Source organism: Hyalella azteca, unplaced genomic scaffold (genome assembly GCF_000764305.2).
Source record: "Hyalella azteca isolate HAZT.00-mixed unplaced genomic scaffold, Hazt_2.0.2 contig2480, whole genome shotgun sequence".
NCBI classification, from domain to species: domain Eukaryota; kingdom Metazoa; phylum Arthropoda; class Malacostraca; order Amphipoda; family Hyalellidae; genus Hyalella; species Hyalella azteca.
Window position 1 is genome coordinate 14412 of NW_025932753.1, and position 25447 is coordinate 39858.

Sequence of the window (25447 nt, forward strand, 5' to 3'; positions counted from 1 at the left end):
GTTAAAATTAGATATATAATATATGAGTATTGATTGAAAATGTTTGCTTTATGAATATATATGAATTGGGCTCGCCAAGCTCCCGCGTATCCACGTTAGCCGCGTTGCTACGCCGCCATTTTTGTATCACACTGGCGCCTCAGCTTACTCTCTCGTTCCTACACATTTGGACGTTTTGGTAGCAATAGAGAAAGAAAGAACAAATCAGAAAGGATTAGGCTGTTGTCAAAAACTCCTTCCTTCAGTGAGTGACCGATATTTAAGAAAATTGTTCGACATTAACGATGTCGATGCCAACGAAGTGCCGGCAAAGCCAGATTTGGCAAGTCTGCCTCCCGTTTAACACGATCATTTACTAAACTATTTGGTATTTGGTGGTCAGCCAATACACCTTGCAAGAATTCATGGCATACAAGACGCTTGAAGATTACAAATAATTTGTGGATGGATGGTACAGGCGATGGAGAAACGAAACTTCAACGAATCAAGAAAGGCGATGTACTTGGTAGAGTTAGTTTGGTAGTACAACTGGACGAAGATAATGATGCTGATGAATGGAACCTTCTAAGAATGGAAAATGAAATTCTTTTTCGCCTTTTTGAAGAGGAAAAGGATAGAATTTTATCAATGCTTACCAGGTAACCAGGGTTCGGCCGGCTCATAGTAATACCGATTTTCGAAATTGGACGCGCTCATGGACACCTCAGACCACAGAACTGAAAAACAACAACACACCAATTCATCAGAAACCTCGACGTTTTGCAAAACCAATAATTTATATTGAAATTGAAAGGCAATGTAAAGAACTCGAAACATTTGATGTTGTAGAACAAAGCGAATCATTTTGATCTTCCCACATACCAGCCAACTGCAATAAGCCAATAACACTATCATCGCTGCAGGACAATGGATCATGACAATGTTAACTGATCGGTATATATTATTACGTTTTATTCTTACTTATGTAGCTTATCTAAAGGCAAGTAACAGATTTTGCGCCTGGAAAATGTATAGTATCGTATATAATAAATATTCACGGCTGGTAAACTGATATGCAATGCGTATATCAGTACGAGCCGTAAACTGATACGATATACACGGCATTCACGGCTAGTAAACTGAATAAAAGCATTCCGTTGTATAGTTTTCTGTTTAAATGGCCGTGAGAACGACTGGTACATCCTACAACGGTGCAGTAGCGTCCCAACTTCAAGCAAAAACTTCAAAAAGAGACGATCGCAGTAGATTTAACACGTAGGCGAAAGCTAGACCATGCTACAAATATGGCGGCCGATCCCACAATGCATCTGGATATTCGGCGCCGGAAAGTTTCTTATCCGGCGACCAAGTTTTGAATTCGTAATCTGATGTTTAGGAAAATTTGTTTACGTCATCCCGTCATCTCACATAGTTGCGTCGTGTTATGAACTTATGCTCAAGCCTGAAATGGATGAAGCTGCCAAAAAGTTATAATAAAAGCTGCGTAAACGCGGCCTTCAAGACTAATTTTACTATTAAAGGACTAGAAATGGTAAGTACTTCTTCACAATTTTACTGTGATTCCTTTTGTAAACTAGAACCGGTCTCAACTCGCAACTCGTGCAGTTCAACAGTTGCAACCCACCCGGCACCCGGGGCCCCGGCCCCCGGGCAAACCCCCGGCCGCCACCTTCCCAACCTTCCCATTTTAGTAGTAATTTCATTTCATGCCGCCCTTTAGTCTATAGTAAAGCCACATGTTTAAATAAATTAATGGCCTCAAAATATAAATTAAAATTACTTACTAAAATTTCTTTCTTATGTGTAGCCCAATTGGAAATTTAAGGTAATGATCAGGAGTACTGCTTTTCAAAATTCTCACGGAATTACACCGAACCGCCATTGCACGGATTTTGTAAGAGATCTTGAACATTCTCTTGGAATTGCTATGTTTTCACGATTCATCATTTAAACAACTAACATCTCAATTTCGTCTAAAAAAAAAAAAGTACAAGAATCCTCAACAGGCCATGGGCCTATTTCTTCAGTGCCGACATTTTTCTATATAACAGTTACACTTCGTACATCGCGTTCACGTCATATTTGCTTCTCGAGCAATACGACGGTTGAGTGGGTCGACGAACATGAACGTTGCTCCTGGTCCAGTAGCTTCTGTTTGATCGTGCGTCTGGCTTCCGTATTTTCTTCTTGGCTTCGAACTTCGCGCGGATTTCGCTTTGCTGATTGCGCTGCGGAATTCGTCTTGAATTCATTATAAATTTTGTGCATCTTGCGGAATTAGTGCCAATTTTTCGCAGCCTAAGCCCTCTACGGAATTCATTAACAGGCGAACTAATCCATCTGAAGTCGCGTTTTTTCCACTTAGGATGTGTAGCAAATTAGTTAACTTTAGTTTAGAGGGAGAATAATGTATAAAATATTTTCTTCCAGGATCTCACACCATTTTCTGCTGAAGAATTTGATCCAAAGGATTGGATAAACAATATCTTCAAAGGCCAAGAAAAAAATGATGTAAGTTTTCTATTTATTGCTTATTATTCTAGTTAGATTTTTAATAATCTTTATGCTATTCAGATATTTATTACCTCCTGTTGCTAAGATGGAAAAAATACAATGTATTGATTTTAGACATAAATTTTTGAATAAAAAGTACCTATGTTAAATAAATTTGCCAGTGCTTTGTTAATGACATTCACATTTTTTAAATAAAATTATTATATTTTAAGATAGTTTGAAGGCTGAAGCTTTATTTAAATCAATTTTTATTTTAATTTACCAAAATTAAGAAGTTATTTGAATTTTGAATATCTCTGACCTGACTGACCATTTAAGTCCTGCACTAAATACAAAATTATAAGTAAAGCAATAATTGTAAATATTTTTAACCATGAAGACTGCCACCAAAAACTTGGTACTAATATAAGTTAAATTACAAATTTTGTTAAGCAGACTATTATATTGTATTGATTCTGATTATAGACTTGTAGAAAAACTACAAAATGTTCCATTAAAGTGATAAAATGCCAACATCAAAGTATTTCTATATAATATTTTCTTTTTTAACAGTTCCAAAGAAAATATCTACTAAAGAAAAATCATATATCTGGTTAATAGTTATTAATACTAATAGTTATTATGTTTAAACTTTATTATGAATATAAAATATATAAATGAAATAACAATATCCTTTTATATCAGTCATTTTTTATCTTAATTTTGTTTTTTGTCAAAAGAAATATGCCTCGTCTTTGGTGATGCGCTTGCAACTGGCCATTCAAGAAGTCAACTCCAGTCTAGAAGACACCAGTCAGCAGGTAAGTGTGATGTTAAAGATTATTTCATGTAATGTGGCAGACTGTCTGCTGTGATGTTACAAATTGTATAGTGTGTTGTGACAGACTGTCTGCTGTCAGTGCTGTGATGTTACAAATTGTATAGTGTGATGTGACAGACTGTCTACGGTGATGTTACAAATTAAATAGTTTATGTGACAGACATAAATTTCAAAAAATACTGTGATGTTACAAATTGAATAGTGTGATGTAACTGACTGTCTACTGTGATGTTACAAATTGTATAGTGTGATGTGACAGACTGTTTGCTGTGATGTTACTGATGTTACAAATTGAATAGTGTGATGTAACAGACTGTCTACTGTGATGTTATCGATTGTATTGTTTGATGTGACAGACTGTTTACTGTGATGTTACAAATTGCATAGTTTGAGGTGACAGATGGCCTACTGTGATGTTACAGATTGTTTAGCATGATATTACAGACTTCAAACTATAATATTAGTGATTGTATTGTGTGATGTTGCTAATTGTGTATAGTAATTCAAATTTAGAGACAAGAATGAGTTTGAAGGAGAACCTGGAATCATGACAATGATGACATTCAATATTTTAGTTCTTTTTAGCGCATTTTTTCAACTATATGCTACAATGTTCCATTTACATTTTTGTGAATGCCTACATTAGTATGTCAGATCTTAATTTATTTACATTAACATTCTGAATCATTACTCTTCATTGTCTGTTTGAATTTCATTTTCTTCTGTTTATGAACATCATTCTTATGAATTGCACTTCATATTTTATGTACTTGATTTGGATTATAATAATGCAGTTAAAATTAACAATTTACTTTCTTTTATATCCTTTGTCACCATTGATTTACTTACAAGGATAACTAAAGCTTAACCCTTTAGCAACCAGCTACCTTGCAAGTGCAAAATACTACATTGCATCTATACCATAGTGCAGAAATTTATTCGTCAGGAAAAAAACAACAGGTCACAAGAACTTCCAACTGGGCATAGGCAGGCTGAAATTAAAGCCAATATATTTGTCCAATTGGACAAGTGAGCTTCAAATGTGAACAAGAATTGTCCTTGTGAAAGGCAACATATGTACAGTTAGATGCTAAAGGGTGTAATTTTATTTTTTTTAAATCTGGTGTATTATTAACAGATAGTATGTTTGCTAAATCCCAACTTTAACCTCTAAAGATCTTCCTCTATTGCTTTTTTACACAATGCAACCAGCTGCTAAGCAGTCTGCCCAGAGTTGTGCGTGATGTTGAGAGCCTTGGTCAAGAAGCATCACTGCTCAAAACACAAATGGAATCTTTAATGGCAGATGTACAGAAGGTATTGTTACAAAAATTCTTTTGATCTTCAAGGCTTTACTCATCATTTGTTCTTGACAAAGAAATATATAATTATAATGTAAATATTTTCTAACCAGCATGTATTTTAATAGTAATAATATTGTTAATTTAATTTGTAAACATAGAACATTAATCAAGACATTAGTTATTTGGCTCCATTGTTATATGAGCAATCATTATGTCTTCTGGACTTATCTATGCAATTGCAAATTTGACAAATATGTACTGTAAGTACTACAAAAAATCTTTAGTTTTCTCTAATTAATACCTACATTTCTATTTCTTGTTGTAGTTGCAATAAGTATTTTTTGAACTTTGAAAAAGTTTCATTTCGATTTATAATGTGAAATTTGATTTCCAATTGTTTGACTTGTTCTATAATCTATACCATGACATACCATATTCACTTTGTGATATACTAATGAATTTATTGAAGTTCAAATTGAACAGAAGAATATATTGCAGGTAAATGCCACTGAGGTGAGCAGTAGCCTTGATACCCTAGTAAAGCTGGAGAGCGTCAAGAGCCGCCTTGCGCTCTCAGCCCAAGCTCTGCGTCAGGCTGACAACTGGACCACTCTGGCTACTGAAGTTGAAGAGGTCATATCACTTACTGTCTAAGCTTTATTGTTCCAAATCTTACCTCCTATGTTTTGTATTTATCCAGAATGCTTTCTGGTTCATTTCTAATTATCACGTCATTCTTTTGTTACACAATATCTGTGAAGTGACTGCAGTCATCCAATATGCTTATTGGTTCTAGTTATCACCTTCATCCTTTAAGTGCACAATATCTGTGAGGCGAGTGCAATATTTTATTAGCTTTTCCTCAAAATTTTACCGATATGCATAAGTAAAATTTTTTCAGTAGGAGTATGGTACTGGTATCTCTATTTGAAGATCTGCATTTAGATGAATTTTTTATCAATTAAATGTCTTTACAATCTTTCTTTGTGGATGCCATTTGTGTTTAATGCAATAATATACATTTGTTTGGAACTTCCCGAATTTTTTCACTACATCTGTTAATATGCTTTACAAACTTCACATTTAACTCTCTTTTTCGTCTATGTGAACCTGAGACTTTTTCTATTTTGTTACCTCATATAACTTTATTTTATTGTATACTATGAAATTCTTGATGTATTTTGTATTTTAAAATAATATTGTTTGCAGTTGCTTGAGAATGGTGAATTGGAGGCAGCAGCAAGAAAGGTGGTGGAGCTTCAGCACTGCCTCTCTGTTCTGAGCCAGACACCTGACAGTGAGGACCGAGCCGACCTCCTCAACAACTTCCAGCTCCGCATTGAGGCCATGGCCAGTCCTCATGTCGTCGAGGCCTTCACGCAACACAACCTCAGTCAGTGGAAACAACACTAAACAAGTTTTTATAATAAGTAGCTAGACTGCAGGAAAAATCATGAAGTTTCTGAAGTTGTCTGATGTACAGTGACAAATAATTCAGGAATTGTAATCTGTTGCACCGCCGCAGGCGAGAGCATAAAGTACAGCGGCATCCTGAGGAGCGTGGGGCGCAGCAGTCAGGCACTCAGCTACTTCCATCAGTGCTCGCTGGCGGCGCTCGCTGCCGAGTGGCCCAAGGCTGTCGAGGCTGACCCCCTGACGAGCGCGAGTCTCCCGTGTCTCGCTCATTACCTCGACCATCTCGTCGAGCAGCTTCGCAAGCAGGTGCACCTATAGTTTCTGTCATGCACAAGGTACATTTCACGGGCAACATAGTTGTCATTTATAAGCGTAAAAGATATCTATCTCACCGTTCTTATCCATCACGCAATGGAAGATTACAATGTCCAAATAAATTCATAAGTATTCAGATAAGTCATTGTGCTTGAAGCTGTCATGTGATATACATTTATATCTCATAACTATTAACACGGATTAATTTTCGACTATCAATTAAATTCTGAAATTTTCAGTTCACAACCTGAAACTGTACCTTTTTCTTTCTGACATATTTTTTCACATCATGTAAACGCATATAAATTAATGTTAACCATGTCCATTTGTTTTGAATAATGATTGTGAATCTGTGATCAGGTTGAGTGGGTTAGTGAAGTGTTCAGCGACTGCAACGCGCGCCAGGTGCTAAGCCAGCTCATCACCGCCGCCCTCACAGACCTCGATCCGCCCATCGCGCAGGTCACTCCACACAAAAGCTTAATCATAAGGACAGCAGGGATAATAATTTGTGTAAAGCGGCGTTGTTGTAAATAATACACTAGAAAGAATGATAATCTCTATGGAAATTTCTTGTTCGGGCTGTGTCAAGGAATGGTAGATATAATGAATCAAGTTAATTTCATTATTAATTATTTAACTCATGCATCAATTGAGTTCCATACCGTAATATTTACCGTGTTCAGATTCGTAGCCCAAAAGTGCTTATTTAGATCACGAAGAAAATATTTATTTTTAAACATCCCCGTTCTTTATTGACATATAGAATCCTCGGTCAACAAGTCTGTTTTCCATTGTACTTTAAAGCTACATAAGCTAGATAAGTGTTTGTAAGTGATGCGGTTGTTAACATAGCATTTGCGTTACAGGTTATTGGCGCTGCAGTAAAGCTACAAGAAGATCCTGTGCTGCTTCTCTGCAACATCAGGACGACAATGGATGACTTCCTTGTACAAGCTCAGCACACTCTCACCTCGCAAGGTTCATGCTAAATTCTGTGTATTTTACCCTATTTTATATTACTCATTACTATTAGAAAAGCATATTATTACTATTAGCATTATTAGAAGCAGTCAATGGCATAGTTCATTATACAGCACTTGCCTGTGGATTATATGAGATAACTCCTAAAACCACTATCGTTAAGGATATGATGTGGGATCTTAGCTGAAAAAATAAATTTGTAAAAAACAATTTTACTAGAATTTAAACATTAAAGTACCAGGACGTAAGTTAAACCAGGTTTAATTACTGGAGCACAATTACCAATAACATATGTAAAATCTTAAAAAAAAATATTCATTAATGTACATGTTGCTTTGATGAAATCAAGCAACCAATTTAATTTAAAATCCCATATCGGTTGTTCACAGTAATGCAACAATAAATAGTATCATGATAACAGTTGACTTTTGCATTAAAACTGATTTTTCGTTACCGTTCTATATCTTTATTCCAAGGACCAGAAATTTGAGAACTTTTTCAAACGTATTTGTAAAATGTATCAGGATGAAATCATGATTATAAAAGCACATTGTCCCGGCAGAGACTGACAGCGCCGCAGACCACGAGGCGCTGACGCGCGCGGTGTACGCGCCACTGGGAGCGCAGCTCGCGGCCTACGGGCAGCACGAGTCGCAGGCGCTGTTAGGGCACCTGCAGGCTGATGGTGATCATGACGTGCATGCATCCTGTTGTGTGGATAAGAGTAACGTGACGCTTTTGTGTTATGTGTGCTCATGCTTGCGATTATGTGTGCGCACTTGCATCCTGTTGTGTGTTCGCTTATGCCTGTTGTTGTGTGGATAAGAACAGCATGACACGTTGATCTTAGGTGTATTACTTGATTAAATAGAGTGTTTTGTGAATAATAATAATAGCATAATACATTGATGTTAAGTGCATAACCTGATTATATATGTAGTGTAATGTGGATTACAATATTCTAGATATATCAATAGGCCAGCAATCCTCTAGTTCCATTAATTCTTGTTTACGTGTAATAACTTTTCTTTGTAAGCTAAGCTTTGACAGTTACCATCTTCTTATTAAGAGTATTAATGTAAACATTGAAAAGGATGTCAGTGTGAAGAACTAAATTATTAACGTGATGGCAGAGCTGGAGTGCGAGGAGCTGTCAGAGACTCTGCTGAGGGTGCGGCAATACTGCGGCAAGATGGCCGCCCAGACTGACCTCGCTGTGTCGCGGTGTCTTAAGGTCTCTTCTAACTTAATGTCCAGTAAATTATCTTGTAATTGGTATTGGTAATGTAATTATGTGTTCTCTTAGGTTTCAACTATTGTCAGACCACATAATTTTACGTTATAATCGTGCCAAGTGTAAGTACAGTTGCCAATGTAGTCTGACATGAGTAAAAGTGAGTCTAAAATTATGGCGAGTTTCTCTGTTTTGATGTTACAAAATTTCAAAATATTTTCCCTTTTTTAACCATGCAGATACATATGCAGGCTGATCAAAACTCAGTTCACTGGTGCTTCAAGTTGTAGGATTTACATCAGACTGTTCTCATCCCTAATGAGGTTCAAATTGAACTTGTGCGATGAAATTTATCGGGGTTACGTGACTTTTTTTAAATCACCGGCCTTCATGGGCTGCCAACGATCTATTTTATTAACAAACAACCGCAACTCCCTAGCGCAACCGCAACAGCTTCGTAGTTCCTATGTGGTAACCGAATCCTATAAGTCAAAGTCTTGACCAGTATTATACTGCTTTAATTGACGATTGCGAGTTGAGTGCAGTATCTGCTGAGTGGTGACTCGTGTGTCATTGACGGAAGGTGAGCGGCTTGGCTGCGTGTCGAGGCCTGGTGGCTGGAGTGGCTGACTACATGGCTGGCGTGTTGGCGGTGCTGGCTGCCGCCCGCAAGGCCGTGGCTACCTTAGATGATTCCATCGCCCAGGACTGGACGGTCTTCACCAGCTGCCTCGACCTCATCAACACAGCTGGTCCCGTGCAGCTTCTTTCGATCTATTTCCTGTCATTTTTCTCGCTCATGTTTTTTCGTACTCTGATTTTGTTTACATACGATCTGTCTCCGATCAAAACTTTTGCATGACCTTGTTTTAAAAATTTTCTCCCTCAAAATTTACTCCAGTTTCGCTCGATCTCAGTTTGAACTAAAATTTGTCAGCCTTTTATTTAGTTCCTTGCTTTCAAGTTTGTCGTGCTTCAAAACTATTGAAATTTCAACTTTTATTTTGCGTTACTTTATTGATTTTTAAAATTTAAAAATAATTTATCCACTTTCTGAATTGATTCTAACGCTGTTCAATTGCTCATAAATGTTTCCATACAGCAAAAGCTTAAGTGTGTTGACATGCCGTTCACCTGCAGCTTTCCAATTTTTCCCAGTAGAAATAACAGCAAATCTCATCGAGCTAATAGAAAATTCATATTTATACTTAGATTCACAATATTTCCAATGGTTATTATTGGCCGAATGACAATTCTGAGAAATTCTAGTCCACAATTAATGAAAATCGATTAATTGTGCTGTTGTATTTCTGTATAATTATCTGGATTAGAATATTGAGGTATAAAACTCTAGTATTACGAATATCTACTATGAAATGCAATGAATCATGCTCGTGCACTTATGTGTTATTGTCTGAATTTATGAGATTGATGGGTAAACCTACAACACTACAATTATGTAGGAAGAAATACAATTTGCTGATAAGAGTGCCCGTCTCAGGTGTTGTGCTGCAGGCTGTCGAGGAGTGCGACGAGTGTCTGGAGCGCGCGTTCTCGGCTGCAGAGATCTGCTGGTCACTGCAGCCCTTCAAGCTCTCTGCACCTGCCCTGCTGCCTCTTGCAGAGGTTGCTACCACCAAAAATTATTTGCAGCAGATTATAGGTCAGTTATAAGTAATCTCATTTAATTTGTCTAATATTAGTATTATTTGCAGCAGATTTTAGGTCAGTCATAAATAATCCCACCATAAATTGTGTAATATTAGAATGGAATTAAATATGTTCTACGTTCACAAGCTGGGAAAGGGACTCAGTTAAGAAGGAGTTGAGATTGAAGCTAAATTAGGAACGAGATGAAATGAAGGGGAATCGGCAACGTGTAACGGCCAAGAAATTTGGGTACAAGTAAGATATCGAACACAGCAATCTAGGTCAAACTAATCCCTTTCCTAGAAAAACATGTGCAAATAAGACTGTAACAAAACCAAATAACTGCCTATTGTTATACAAAAACGAAACAATGCACCATGTATGTAACAATGCAAAGTTGCCCAGTGGTTAAAATTCAGAATAAGAACAGTGCAGCACAGAGGTGAATTTTCGATCCCAGCTCTGTGCGCCAGTTTCTGGTCAGAATCGACGAGGAGGCCGGACAGTTAAGCAAAGCAGAATTGGAGCAGCGATTTGCGTGTTTGAGACCGCGACAAGCTGCGAATATTCTGCGATGTTAAGAACCGGCGACAGGCCTACGATGAAACAGCTATATTTTACATACCTACGTACTTAAATTTTTGATGCACTAGCGAACCAGTGCCAGTGAAACTGGAATATTAACACTGATGGTACATTTACATGTATTCTTCATCGTTAATGATCATGTTTTTGTTGTAAGGCTCGTGTCGAGTTTTCAAAGGTTATTATGATAGCCTTATTATACTTTTTACACAGAAGAAACGGACTAAGAGCTAATTGCAATTAGGATTAATTTAGTAGAATGTGTAAAATGAATTTTTAGCATTAGTGTTTACCCCATGAATAATTCATTCAATAATTAATTTGAAATTTTGAATGTATGACTAATATTGCTGGAACTAATGTGAACACTCAAACTGCATACTTATATCATTAACGTATTAATAAAATTTAAAGTGATGGACAAGTCGATGTATATGTACATGTGTAAGATCTATGAATCAAGAGTTGCATGGTACACGTTTGTTAGGTCTCGTTCAAAGAGGACGAACCTACCTCGTCTCTCAATCTCGTAATTGCGATTAAATCTGTGGTTAATTTGTCTCCTGGTGAGCGCCGGTTTCATCTGTGAAAGCCTGACGAAGGGTATGGATATATCAGAATTAACGTATTATTCAGAGAGCATTATCGTTCTCTGTGACATCCTGTCGAATGGCATGAATATAATGCATTGATATATTATTCAGAGAGCGGTGGTGTTCTCAGCGACAGCCTGACGAAGGCGCGGGAGGAGTGCAGGAGCTGCGTGACGGTGGGTCTGCAGACCATCAGCGCTCCCCTACAGACACACTTGAAGCCCGTGCCCAGCCTGCCCTTGTGGACCTCTAAGCTGCCCCACACGCTCTCCTCCGCCTTCTCCCCACAGGAATACGTCACACAGGTTACATTCTCAATAGAGTCTTCAGTATTTTCTTTCACCTCTGTTTTTATGCGCAGACTTATAATGCGAACGTCATTCATTCATTGCTATTTTTAAGGGACGCATTTAATTTAAAGATCGGAGGCGTAACGAACATTGGCGCTGAGTTTAATGTAAACTTGCCAACATCAGCAGCTGGCAGGTTATCATTACTTCTGTTTTAGCTCGGCTTTTTAAAATTTTGTTCATGTTTTTCTTTTCAGCTATGTGATCATATAGTTTACTTGACATGAAGGGCACAATGCCACACAGATGGGGCAGTAGCTGTGTTGTAATGGATTTCGTGTCACACAGATGGGGCAGTACCTGCTGACGTTGCCGCAGCACCTAGAGCCGCTGCTCGTATCGCCAAGCCCCGCCCTTAACCGAGCCCTCCAGCAGGTGGCCCCCGACCACTCCAAACATGCAGGGTCTGTTGATATCTCGTCACGATCAAGATCTCTTCATGATTAATATCATTATAAGATATCAAGATCATATAAATATAATGAAGCAATTAAAAACGTAATCTTGCTTTTTAAGTAGGTTCAACGTTCTCAGATAGTGGATTTACCTTTACAAAATAAATTAATTATCTAGGGATATTCTGGTAGTGTGATATCCATGAGAAACGACATACCTCAGTCAACATATACCTAAGATGTAACATGAAAGTATAATACGTAATCGATATGAAATATGAACAAAAAATACGAATGCGCATTTCTGCTTTAGAGCTTCAAAGACTAGAGCTCTCAGACAAAAACTAAAGAGAGCTTCATTCCCATGTTCACATTCACAAATGTTACCAGCCAGCGAGCCGTGAGCGAGAGTGAGGTGAGTGCGGCAGACTTCCTGATCGGACGCGTAGCACAGAAGACGTGTCAAATGTTTGCTGACGCCGTCCTGCGCATTCCCATGCTAGAGCAACACGCGCACTCGCAGCTCATCACTGATATCGGTGTGTGTTATCAAGTTATTTTATTCATACTGACTGAGCAATCTTACCGTACCAAATACCAATAAATCTTACTCGAAAAATTAATGCGTGTTGAATATCTAAGGAATCTGAATTTTCTGAACGATTTACTTTAATAAGCTAAGAATACATTAAACAACTCCGACGAAAGACAGTGGACTCAAGCATCATTTACGGAGCACTGCATCTGACAACTTTATTTGATAATGTACATATTCAACATCATTGTGGCTGAGCAGCAGTGCGAAGCACTCATTCAACATTTTAAAATAAGCAGGATATGCGTTTGAAAGCCTTGACCGAGCAGAGTACATTTGCAGCATCCTAGTCTGAACAGGCTACACATACATCATCCTTGACAAAACAGGATACCGGTTCGATCAGTCTGACCGAACCTTGAATGACAGCGAAACAAGTTCAACATCCTTCATTAAGCTGAGTACATATGCGACATCCTTGCATGAAAGCGCTACACGTTCAACATCCTTTATTAAGCTGAGTACATATGCAACATCCTTGCATGAAAGCGATACACGTTCAACATCCATCATTGAGCAGAGTACATATGCAATACCCTTGCATGAAAGCGATGCACATTCAACATCTTTCATTGAGCAGAGTACATATGCAACATCCTTGCATGACAGCAATACACATTCAACATCCTTTACTGAGCAGAGTACATATGCAACATCCTTGCATGACAGCAATACACATTCAACATCCTTTACTGAGCAGAGTACATATGCAACATCTTGGAGGACCTGGGAGTGGGCAGCTGCAGGCCCCTGGACCACCTGCTTGTGCTGCTGAAGGCGGCACCGCAGGAGTTCAGCTCCGTGAGCGAGCGCCTCGAGGACGTGTCCGTCAGGATGATCGCCGCCGTGCGCCAAATGCGCGACATTTCGGCGTCCACGTGAAGAATAATGCTTATTAATTTATCAGCGTGTTTAAAACTCGTTCTTTCTATTCGATTACATCAAGTCAACATTTTATTACTCATGCTTAAAATCAATATATACAATATTTCGCTTGAAGACAAAATTATGAGTAAGTTGACAATTCAATTGCAAATACTGTATAAGATACGTTTATTGCATTCATTTCGTTCATTGCATCTATACATGGCTAAAACCTAGTCAAGAAGTGTGGCAGCAAATTCTGTTCTAGAAGCTCGCCTGTCGACAACGAATTGTAATTATCTGTGCTGCTTTAATACAGTATCTTGGATACATTGCTGAACTGTTAAGGTGTCTTCAAACCTAATTTTGTTAAATAGGATTTACTTTTCTACATATTTGTAAGATACATTGTAAAACATCGTACTTTATAATACTTATGGTCAATAACTGTCCTATCCTCAAGTGGTAATTTTGTTACTCAGGTAATCATTTTGGTACATCAACAAAATAGTTTCTTAAACCCAGCTCGCACTAGCACAATTGGCGATATGTTATATTATCATTGAAATTTGAACAAGGTCAAAATAGATGGCAATAATACTTCTAACTTTTAAATTAAACTATCATATGGCCCTCTGAGAAAATAATTCTGTAACCGTGCTTTGCACATCAATTAATCGTGCATGTATGAAAACAAATGCCCAAACGTTTGTGCAATTTTTTTCCTCAGCTGAAGCGTTAGTGCTAACACAGCTGCAATAAGTTGAATAATTATGATGAAAGAATAGCATCGTTAGTCACAGACAACGATGTCACCCTTGGACAATAGTGAGATGCAAACTATACTGTATATTAACAACATCCTGTTAACCGATTTACTTGAAATAATCGCATCTATTACCCGAAGAAACATGCACTGGATGCACCTCCGGAACATAGTTTCAATATCAACAATGAATAGCTACTATGTACAACCATGTCATGTACACTATGCAATAATTCCCTATACGCATCACTGGTGGGGCTTAATGCGAGTTCAAATTCGCTAACCACAGAATCCTTTCCTTAAATAAAATTCCTTTCTATAAATAATCGCTAAAAACTTGGAATCGCAATTCTGCCGAGAATTAAGCTGATGTCGTCCACCAAAAAATGTTTCTATAATTTATTTTAAAAGATGGAACACAAAATTCAGATGCGGCTGGTATGACGGCTTTAGTAGTAGGTCGTCCTCTGGTGACCGTAAGCCTGCACATAATCACCATTAAATTAATATGATTAATATTGGATATTATTTGTATACATGATAAGAACAGACGTTAAATATTCCTGTCCCTAGACAAGCCAGGTATCACTGTGGAGCAAATCTGGAAAAAACTTCACGCGGTACGTTTCAACGCCATATCTTTTTCATTCCCAATACATACCGTATGAACGTTCTAGAGATAAATCGCCAGCCTGGGATTATGTTCAAAGTCCTGATGATCATGGGCGCGCCAGTTTTATATTCGGCCTAAATAACTCGTCAAGAAACAAGATAAATATGCATATTTTCACATTGACTGTAAATTAATACTTTCTTATTTTAAATACGTATTATTTTCCACATTTTCCCAGTTCCAACTATCAAAAAACTAAGATGGATGGTTTGCAGATGCGCGGTGATTATCTTAACCCAACAAGAGGTAAGCGTTCAACTCTCGACCCTTAAAAATGACAAATTTGTGTTCAATTGTTGGCATGAAGTACGCAAAATAAACTGACGATATCTTTACTTGAAAAATATTTTCATAGTACTCTAAATGTGAAGACAAAAAATAATGAGACCTGAGGGACGTTGGAGTGTGATGCGGGAGGCGCCTGCGTAGCAGGAGGTGGCAGCGTCTGCCGCACTGGGAAGCCTGATGTGATGCTCCCAGATTTTACAGCCTGAAATAAAGAATATATTGATATTTATGCGATGGTTTAGTGATGAAATGACATTATTGGCAACAAATAGTTATGCATTAATGTTCTTGGCTAGAATATGGTGATGAATTGATATTTTTGACAATAATAGTGACGCATCAACATTCTCAGATATAGACACGAACGATTGTGGCGTCTATTTCAGAATTTATTGCAGGCATTAGAGTGCCTGAGAAACTGGCTCAATCTAAATTGTCTGTGTTAATGAAGCACAATTTTATGGTTGGAATCATTAATGAAATTGTCAGTGTTAATGAAGCACAATTTCATGGATGAAATCATTCATAAACCGCACGGCGACGAGTAAAAAAAAGTATTAAGGGAGAGCAATTCTGATTCTGTATTAATTTACTAATTTTCGATAATCCCTTAAATGTCAATCAACTAACTTTAACCCATTAAAAGCCAAAATAATTTAAACTGTTAGTCTTAATTTCGAATTTGACGGGTACAAAAATCACATAATTCCTCATAAAATTATAACTACCTTATCAAATACGAGTCTGGCAGTAATAGCAAAAATTACACGAGGAAATTCAATTATTGCCGACAGGAGTTAGTAATAATTATATTTATAATATAATAAAATAATAAATAATAATTATATAACAAAATATATATTTTTACATTTTCTATGTCAATCTAAGCAAGAAAGAGGATGTATGAGGACGCATGACGCACATTACTCTGCTGCAGGGGCAGTGCGTGCATGCCGTGAGGGCCGCTGTAGAGCTTCTCAGGTTCACCAGGCTTCTTGTGGTCCATAGGATGCAGTCCTGCGCCAGACAGCATCAAGCTCGCTAAATTATTTGGGTAACAATATCATGCTTTAAATTACAACATTATCTTTGCTCTTAACGCATAAATTGCATCATTGAACTATTAAATTATCTTGCACTGTTAAATTAGAGGAAGACAAGCGGTCCTTAAGCTATACCAGTTAAAAAATTCCTGGCAATTTGTCGTCATAGAGCCACAAAGGAAAAAAAAAACAAAATCTCCCTGGCAAAGCCAGCTTAACCCAATAACCAGTCATTCTCAGAGAACCCCCCGGGCAGCGACAGATTCACCATCTGAACTCTTCTCTTTTGAGATATTGAATAAAATGTTATTTTTATGATATTTAATGGAATGTTATTTTTGTGATATTGAATAGAATGTTATTTTTGTGATATTGAATCTATTTATGTGATATTTAATGGAATGTTATTTTTGTGATATTGGATAGAATGTTATTCAAGCCCCTCAGAGGTTATCTCAAACCTTGCAGAGACCACCCATTAGCTCCTCTTAACCTGCCTATGCATAACAAAGTGACGAATTGCAGGAGTGCAGCCAACACAATGTACGTCGCAAATTTTGTAAGATTCCACTGAATTATTCAATATTTAATAATCATCCATTAAATTGAACAGTAAGAAAATTTAATGTCGGGCAGAATACAAATCATTCGTTGCTCAAAATTTCAAGCAAAAAATATACCTACATCATAGAAAATATTCTAACGTATTTGATGGGATTACGGCAAAGCTATAACAAGCAAAAGCGGGATTGACTAATAAAATTCACAGTAAACACTGAATGAAACATTATCTCACATCAATGCCTTAATTACCAAACATTTTATTGAGTTAATAATTATTCACGTTATGCAACCATACTTCATCTACCACCGTGACCTCAAGCGGCGTATTCCTTCGTACTAAGAATAATTAACGTAGTTACAATAATTAACATAGTTATAATAATAACGGAAATAATTAGTGCAGTCTCACCTCGAGCAGCTGCAGCGGCGGCCGCATGGAGGCCATAGACTGCGGTGTGCTTCTCATCACGCGCCAGGCTGTACTGGCCAGGGGGCGGGTGGTGATGTGATGCTTGTGAAGCTGGGTGATGTAGAGCCTGCGGCTGGTGGTGTGAAGCAGGAGGTTGAGGGTGATGAGCAGCTGAGGGTGGAGGTGGGTGGTGGTGTGGTGGCTGTGAGTGGTGAGATGGGGGAGGTTGACCAGGAGGGCCATGGAAGAAGGCGCTGGCTGGGGATGACAAGTAGACGCTTCCTTCTGCAAAAAAGAAATATTAGAATTCCTCTATTTTTCATTGTCACCTAATTTTAAATAACCAAACAACTTCTGAACAGCACATAATGAACTGCCTGTATTATATTCAATCAGTTATAATTTACTGCTATCAACTGGTAGAATAAATTTGGGTTATTTTCGTTAAGGAATTTGTATGAAGTCTTAATTGATTAGCGTGACTGCGCTTTAGAATTATCATGACAGCCAGAAAGACAATTGTGCATCACCATGTAAAAACTTTGGCCTGAGAGCTTTGATTGGAAACGCTTAATTTTTTCTATTCAAAATGCCCTAAATTTAAATTATTTTAATTGTCGGAGAATTGGAGCATTACTCTATGTTAATATTTATTGGATGGAGTCTTGAAAGTAACAAAATATTATACATGGCCTAAGCAAAATCAGATTCGTCTGCTATTTATCAATAAGAGATAAAGCTACCTGAACTAAAGCTTGCCACTATGTGAAAATTGCACAATATGTACTAGGATAGAATACTCACTAGCACCAGGCTGTGACACGGACACAACTGTGGTGGAGTTGGCACTGAGATTCTTGAATGAGTACGGCAGTGCAGCGTTCTGGTATGACACTGGAGACGGACTACGTGAACGCTTTATGTTGATCTGCCGGGAAAACATTATTACTTGCTGCAGCCAACAATTACTACACAATAATTTTACAAAATTCTTTTTACAATACAAAAGTTTAGCGAGTAATGTGTACTTTTTACCGCAAACTCACACATTCTTGAACCATCATTCTTAATGAACTAGAACATTTAATGAAAACAAATTAATGTCTATTAATGTATGATTAAATAATTAATGTATTAGTATCGATAATTCACTGATTGGCAATTATTAAATGGAACACCACAAACCATAATTAAATATTTGATATTATTTACTCAAGAGATAGGCAAATAGATAAAACCTTAAAGTGAAACTTCATTATATAAGGATTGGATACTAATGGTCCTCGTTTGCATAACTATCAAAAAATGTATACTTGACTGTCAAAGGCTACATTATAATTAGCATTGTTATTGTCACACATATTTTCAAGGTATCACAAGCAATAATATGAGAAGTGGACGATTGGGAGTAACCTGTAACCTTGATTGCCAAGCAAAGAACTACAGAAAAAAAGCAGGATATTTGTTTAAATAACTGAATTTGTTCAATATCTGAATAGATTACACCACCTGAGACTGTTGAGCAGAAGGCTGTTGTTGGGAAGGCTGGAGGGGGTGAGGGGACTGGGAAGAGAGCTTGTACAGAGACGAGATGGATGAGCGAGGAACTCCCCCATGTAGCAGACCAGATTGGAACACCACTTGCTGCATTAATTAATAATATCAATATACTCAAAGCAGGACATTTTGAAATGTAATGATATCTTTATATATTGATGCAATGGATTGGGGTGAAAGTGTAACAAATTCTACATAATAATATCCATTGGACACCAATTCTTTTCGAACACACAAGAAATACAGAAATAATTGCACGTTTTTAAGTAAAGAGCCAGATTGGGTACAATAATAACAATTAATTTATAGATACAAATACAATTAAGTTATAGATACAAATCATTGCAATATTTGTTTGAATTTATGGCCAAGTACAGAGAAACTAGCTACCAACTTGAGAATGAAGAGGTAATGGCATCTGTGGTTGCTGCTGAGCCACAATGATGTCACTGCACACAAAATAATCACCAATTAATATAGCTTCAACAATCTCACTTTTTGCAACCATGACTAATAATTTTCAACAATCTCACTTTTTGCAACCATGACTAATAATTTTCAACAATCTCACTTTTTGCAACCAAGACTAATAATTAATGCAAACAAACATAAATTTAACAATGTAAACACTATGACTGAAACATTTATTAGCATTGCTACAGTTATTAAAACAAGAACAGCAACAAGCAATAAAAGTTTTGAGCAGGTTTAGGTAATCATTAAGTTAAAAAAGTGACATGAAAATTGCATTTTGCCTGAAATTAATCTCTGGATTCAGTTAATTTGATTAATGTTAATTGGACTAACTTTTCTTTCATGTAAGTGGGATGCTGATCATGCCTTTCCTTCCTCTTGTCTTCATTGTTGAGGACTTTTTTCAGCTGCTGGAATAGATCATGTTTTTTATTCTTGAGAACCTCCAGCTGCTGGGTTTGTTTGGCAATGGACTCTTTAGTTTCCTCCAGGGTCATAGCGTGTTGCTTTTTCCGGCTCTCATGCTCCTTCCTACGGCGTTCTTCAGCTTCAACTTCTTGTTGTTCTGAAAAATGGAGGAATAAAGTTGAGGATTAAATTAACTAAAATGGAATGTTTAAAATAAATTTACTTTGAGTAATCACAAAATGACTAATTTTTAGGGAACAATTTTAAAGCAATGACATATTACATCAAAATCTTTGGCTAGAAGCTTTGCATTAGTAAGTTTATTAAAATAATTCCTACTCACCTTCATGCTTTCTCCTTCTTTCCTGCATAATATGAGCTTTAAGAGCATCCAACATAGGACGGTTTATCTTTGGTTTGTCAATCATCATGTAAGGTCTGTTGGTTCCACTTCCACTCATTGTATTGCTTCCGCTGCTTCCAGAATTTGTGCATGTGTCTCCTCCACGACCACGTTTCTCAGCTTCAGCAAATTTCACCATTTTATTAAGTACTCCTTTAGCAAAGTAATGCAATCTGAAATTAAGTGTAAAAATATATATCTAATGTCAACAAGATTTGAGTTTTATCAAACTTGATTTGTGCATTTAACTTGATTCAATCATCAAACCACCTCAGTCGCCACTTCTGTCAGCAGCAGCAGACAGTGAATGTATGTCCATAATCGATCACAAACTGTGGATAAAGCAATCAACAACACCGCCATTGCATGTATCTCCCACTTGCTTTGATTGCTTGTATGTCATTTGCAGCTAGTCTGCTAGTGTAATGTGCATTCTTCCATGCCAATCATTGTGCATAGGCCACAATGATTGTAATACCCACAGCATTGGCCGCATGACCATGCCAATCATCGCGCATCAGCTGTAAATTATTGTGATGCATGTACATTTGGGCCAAATATCACGCATCGGCCATATTGCTCGTAGATTGCAATCTATGGAAAACCTCAGAACCAGGAGGAGCATAATTGCCAAGTGCCAACTGCTGTCTGCCTTAATCCTACCCTGGCATCTTTGGAGCAATGAAGTTGGACTATTGGAATCCTCCCTCCACCTATGTTGTGCCATTATGCCATACTTTACCGTCTGGAGAGTGGAGACTAGAGTAGTAGTATGGTAGTACCTAGTGGAGTCTTGGGTAAATTAAAAATGGACTGATTTTAAAATAGGTACCTATCTGGGCCTGGAGTTTGTCACTACCATAGTGACAAAGGAGACTTAGCAGAGAGTTTTTAGACTCTCCCTCTAGTTCTCTTTTGAGTCCTTTAAGTAAACCAGTAAAGTATCATGGATACCACTCATACCAGCATTATAATACTCAAGAAATTGGCATCTTGAGTAAATGAGGAAATTAAAAATGAACTGATTCTAAAAAAGCTCTGGTTTGCCAGTTGCCACTATGAGTATGGTCAGCTTCACTACTGACTACTCACTACCTAGTACCTAGTACTGCTAGTAGGCTACCATGCTGAGAACTGAGAAGAGATGTGAATTCAATTTGATTGATGTGTAGCTCACTGTAGCCTGCAGGTACCTAGGTATTTTTAGTATTATGTTAATCAATCACATAGGAAAATTCTTACGTTAATCTCAGAGGAAAATCAATGCCAATTTCATTAATCACAGTCACAGAATGCAATCATATCTATAATCTAAGTATAAGAAGCTATGTTCAGTATGTTGCTACTTGCTAACTGCATGAACGCCGCTGACTCTCTGAACTCTGATCACCATCAAATTATCAATAGAAATAAAATAATCTACGTTTAAAAACACGGAATCATCGTTTTTGAGTAATTTGAACCGACGAATAGTAGTTCGTAGCTTCTTACTAAAACTAGACTGTTTTATTGACGCACTCAATAGCCATTACGGTACTATACATCCTTGCCATGGCCATGGGCTAACGTGATGCAAATGGAAGCATACATACTTTGGATAGTAATTTACGCAAATATTGTAAGGCACTCTATCATTTTATTGTTGTTCATTTGTTTATTGAAGATGTGGAGTTGTCCCCCATGGGCCCCATCATCCCATGTCCCTCACGGATCAAATTCTATCATTTTATTTGCAACGCGTAATATGTTTCGCCTTTCTAAAGAGTTTCGATTCGGATTTCGTACGACTGACTTCTTGACAACTTGAGTACGATTACGACCGCTGTAGTGTATTGCTAGCAAAATTCAGCTATTATTTTATGCAGACGTAAAACCAAATACACGAGTTTGATCAAATTTCTAAGCAAAATTGATTCTATTTGAAATGTTTAATATAACATTACTTATTCCAAACGCATATACTTTTCTTACATATTGAATTTGTTTGAATAAAAACTAACCGAGTCAATGTTTTCTCAAAATAAATAAAATCATGTGATTTAAATATTTGAATATTCGATGACATAAATAAATGTGTGTTTTTCAGTTCCTTGGCTTTCCGCAAGATGGCATCGTATAGCTATACCGAGATTCGAGAAGATTGTTCAAGCACGGATACCGAAGTTCAAAACTTCGAAGCTGTTTATTACAGATGTTCGTTTCGCTGTTATTGTTGCAACTCTTTTGGCTCAATGTATAAGTGAGTTGAAATAATGCGATTAGCAACCATGACGGCAATAGTTGACTGTTAATGCACGTTCATATGTATGCTGACTAGCCACCAGAATGTTACAGCTAACTTGAGATAAGCCTTAGTGTTGTTTATGTTACTCAGTTACTGTAATCAAAGATAACAAGAATCGGTCAATCAGATACAGGCAACTTTAGTTTAAGTTTAGGCTCACTTTAGCTGCCTAATCTTCAATTCCGACACCATTGCACTGTATTTCTATATTTATTCTTTCGATTGATTAATACAAAATTCTGCTTTTATTTAAACGTTTCAACTTAATCTAATTTTTGTGCATAGCCTAGTTATAATCGAGTAGGTATCGACCATTGTGAGTAGATTGTAGCGATTGTTGATTTGTTGTCAAATGTCAAGACATCTACATCAAACTGCTTAAATGTGTTTTAAATGAGTTTAATGCATAATAATAGGAATAAGTACACATATCATTGCTTAGTGTCTTACTCTTCTTTTCAAATTCCAGATTGGACTTAATTGGACTACGGGCCTATGCCGCCTATCACTACGACACCACCAGTAGGCTTTGCAACTTGCCACTTCAGAGCTACTTTTGAATGTAGCTGCTGCTGTCATCTGGATTTGTTTGTAATGAAATTAACAGGATTGTATTAAAACTTTAATCATCACTAGCACCATATATAACATTGCTCACTATATTTTGAATGATAGGTTTAGTAATATTTAATATGAAGCATTAGCCATTAGATAGTACTATAAAACTTGGCAAACATCACCTCATAACTCTTCATTAGTTCAGTAATTTAGTGTGTCCTTAATTTTAGATGATTTCTTTGGTTTGTATGTGGTAATAGCAATATTTTTATTTACTGTTCTTTCAAATTATGGTGTATATTCCTTAGTTAGCTTTAAGACTTTAACTCTAAAATACTAAAACAAAAAATTCATCATCACAAAAATGAGTTTAGAAAATTCAAATGAATGGAGAAAGATTTTATCTCAGACACTTGGTAAGGAGAGTGATGATTTTGATGACGAGCTTCCATTGCTTCTAATGGCTGTTGACCAAAGTGTCAAACCCTCAATTTTATGGGACTTTTCACCTGCTTCTGCCAAGGATCTACTAACTCTACTTAATGCCTTAAGGTCAAAAAGTCTAATTAAAACTGCTTTAACTGTTGTTGTTATTGAAGATGATTTATTTATTGTAAATCTTGATGCTCTAACTCGTATGCTTGTTTCATATATAAGTAGTGAATACTCCTGGCTGATTGACATTAGTAAGAAAGATGCTCGTATTGCTGCTTTAAGCATTCATCAATTGTACAAGAGCTACATATGCACTATTCTACAGCAGCTTGGAATTGTAACTCCAAGTAAAGGTTTGGATAGTAGTTGTACTTCTGACTATCAAGAACTTCTAGGTTCTGTGTCTAGTGCATCAAGTAATCCCCAGAAAAATGAATCAACTGTTCTAGGAAACAACAACTGCCAGTTGTTGACTATCAATTTACCAGAAGTAGCCAACTTGAGTTCCATTTTTGGCTGTTTACTTGGCTATCCACAAGTTTACTGGTGGGACTCTCAGTCTGACGGCACAACTCTGTCAGGCATGCCTCTGAAGATGTACAAGTTTACTGCTCACTACCAAGCTCATGGAGACCGAACTGGAAACGAGCCGCTTGCTGAGGATAACTCACAGGAAATGTTTTCATTTAGTGTTCCAGAACCTCTCGAGGCAGAGCTCAGGCCATCTGTTGTTCAGTGGGCCAATGTTGTTAACACTCGTGTTGAACAAGCTGGCAACTTTACTCAAGCAAAGTGTAATTGCGATCCTGTTTTGTGTTTACAAGTCTCGCTCTGAAAATCTTTTCAGTTTCACGCGTGGTATATAGTTATATTTAAGTGCATCCAATTCTGTAAATACTTTTTGAGGAAAATTTGAAAGCATTCCGTTGGCGTCTATCTAAAAATTTATCTTGTTCATTTATTGTTTTCTCTGTCGTGTACCTTTCTTTACCTGCAGACAATTGCTGCCAAGACGCTGGCATGTAATGTATGTTTTGGTTTCATTTTATTTTAAAGCTAATGCATTAACTTCTAACTTGATATGTTAGCTGCAAAACCTCTGTTTTATTTTTTCTTTGTATGAGATCTTTGTTACGTAGATATTTTGTATGCGTAGTGTTGTTCGGTGCAGGAATTCAGATCAGCCATTGAATTAACTTGATAGGTTTTCTGCAAAACCTCTGTTTTTTATATGAGATCTTTATTATGTAGATTTTGTATAGTGCACTTTGGTTCAGGGGTTCAGATCAGCCAAGTAATATGTTAGAGTTCACTATTTAAATTTCTTACGATTTTTAACCTAAATGATGTAATTTTAGGATGGTATATTTAGTGAATAATTTCGCTCTGTGGGTGGTCTTCAGATAGGGTAAAGAGCGTGAATCCATCGTGAAGAGAGGCGGCGATCCATCCTGGCCTGGTACTGCTACGTCCGAAACAAATACCAAGGGTATAGAGCCTTGACTTTCTCAATGAACGACCTATTTCTTTAAAGCTTTTACTGTGTCCTCGAAAATACAATTATAATTTTTTTAAATAATTAGTTAGATTCTTATTCTGAAACGATTTTAAATAAATAGATGAGCAATTTTTCGTGCATTTTTTGTACCCATTTTGCTCTATATAAAGTATTATTTGTCGGCGATACCTACTATTTGTCTACACTCAAAATGATCAGATTAGAGCAGTTGGGGTCGCTTTAGTATGTGGTGCTTTAATAACACAAATCGATGTGCATTTCATTGCCGAAGTATTCTATGGGACAGGTACGATTTACTCATAGACGCAACAACAACAAGGCAGCATATCTCGGGAATTTCCAGTTTTTAGTTTACACTCTGCTTCTCGTGAATAACTGAATCATCTAGCAAAATTTTGATCATTTCAAGATAGTGTGGAGGGCTAAGCGCAGTGTCGACTTACTATG

The 25447-nt window shown here is 37.0% G+C and overlaps 3 protein-coding genes across 6 annotated transcripts; 2 read left to right on the forward strand and 1 right to left on the reverse strand.

The window, feature by feature from the left end:
* Nucleotides 1-1408: 1408 nt before the first annotated feature.
* On the forward strand, nucleotides 1409-14329 carry LOC108679531 (conserved oligomeric Golgi complex subunit 7-like). The gene is made up of 17 exons (XM_018168164.2): nucleotides 1409-1531; nucleotides 2431-2511; nucleotides 3234-3314; nucleotides 4547-4651; nucleotides 5137-5271; nucleotides 5848-6031; nucleotides 6164-6360; nucleotides 6730-6831; nucleotides 7239-7350; nucleotides 7916-8038; nucleotides 8487-8587; nucleotides 9171-9339; nucleotides 10089-10250; nucleotides 11527-11720; nucleotides 12054-12169; nucleotides 12551-12699; nucleotides 13456-14329. Exons 1-17 carry the CDS (start codon nucleotides 1424-1426, stop codon nucleotides 13635-13637), a joined length of 2301 nt encoding a protein of 766 aa, XP_018023653.1. The 5' UTR covers nucleotides 1409-1423; the 3' UTR covers nucleotides 13638-14329.
* LOC108679532 (G protein pathway suppressor 2-like) lies at nucleotides 13651-20531 on the reverse strand. 3 transcript variants are annotated; one of them, XM_018168168.2, is made up of 9 exons: nucleotides 20145-20531; nucleotides 19727-19958; nucleotides 19314-19368; nucleotides 18872-19006; nucleotides 18167-18290; nucleotides 17363-17644; nucleotides 16269-16387; nucleotides 15447-15548; nucleotides 13651-14867 (listed from the first exon to the last, which is right to left on the reverse strand). In XM_018168168.2, exons 1-9 carry the CDS (start codon nucleotides 20341-20343, stop codon nucleotides 14835-14837), a joined length of 1281 nt encoding a protein of 426 aa, XP_018023657.1. In that variant the 5' UTR covers nucleotides 20344-20531; the 3' UTR covers nucleotides 13651-14834. The 3 variants fall into 3 exon arrangements, with proteins under 3 accessions (XP_018023657.1, XP_018023656.1, XP_018023658.1); XM_018168167.2 differs by having other exon boundaries at nucleotides 17363-17647; nucleotides 20145-20530; XM_018168169.2 differs by having other exon boundaries at nucleotides 16269-16363; nucleotides 17363-17647; nucleotides 20145-20529.
* Nucleotides 20532-22332: 1801 nt separating this feature from the next.
* Nucleotides 22333-25076, forward strand: LOC108679514 (UPF0739 protein C1orf74 homolog). Of its 2 annotated transcripts, none has more exons than XM_018168143.2 (2): nucleotides 22333-22443; nucleotides 22958-25076. In XM_018168143.2, exon 2 carries the CDS (start codon nucleotides 23411-23413, stop codon nucleotides 24314-24316), a length of 906 nt encoding a protein of 301 aa, XP_018023632.1. In that variant the 5' UTR covers nucleotides 22333-22443; nucleotides 22958-23410; the 3' UTR covers nucleotides 24317-25076. The 2 variants fall into 2 exon arrangements, with proteins under 2 accessions (XP_018023632.1, XP_018023633.1); XM_018168144.2 differs by lacking the exon at nucleotides 22333-22443 and adding an exon at nucleotides 22692-22804.
* The last annotated feature ends 371 nt before the right edge of the window (nucleotides 25077-25447 follow it).

What these genes read in the sequence shown, in the direction of transcription:
- LOC108679531 (XM_018168164.2), top strand. Translation starts at nt 1,424, where the DNA reads ATGAACTTATGCTCAAGCCTGAAATGGATGAAGCTGCCAAAAAGTTAT. An exon ending in AGGGCACCTGCAGGCTGATG is followed by an intron (nt 8,039 to 8,486) that starts GTGATCATGACG and finishes ACGTGATGGCAG; the next exon opens with AGCTGGAGTGCGAGGAGCTG. An exon ending in GACCACTCCAAACATGCAGG is followed by an intron (nt 12,170 to 12,550) that starts GTCTGTTGATAT and finishes AAATGTTACCAG; the next exon opens with CCAGCGAGCCGTGAGCGAGA.
- LOC108679532 (XM_018168167.2), bottom strand. Translation starts at nt 20,343, where the DNA reads ATGGTGAAATTTGCTGAAGCTGAGAAACGTGGTCGTGGAGGAGACACA. An exon ending in CATTACCTCTTCATTCTCAA is followed by an intron (nt 19,007 to 19,313) that starts GTTGGTAGCTAG and finishes TAATTAATGCAG; the next exon opens with CAAGTGGTGTTCCAATCTGG. An exon ending in CGCCGCTGCAGCTGCTCGAG is followed by an intron (nt 16,388 to 17,362) that starts GTGAGACTGCAC and finishes CAAATAATTTAG; the next exon opens with CGAGCTTGATGCTGTCTGGC.
- LOC108679514 (XM_018168143.2), top strand. Translation starts at nt 23,411, where the DNA reads ATGAGTTTAGAAAATTCAAATGAATGGAGAAAGATTTTATCTCAGACA.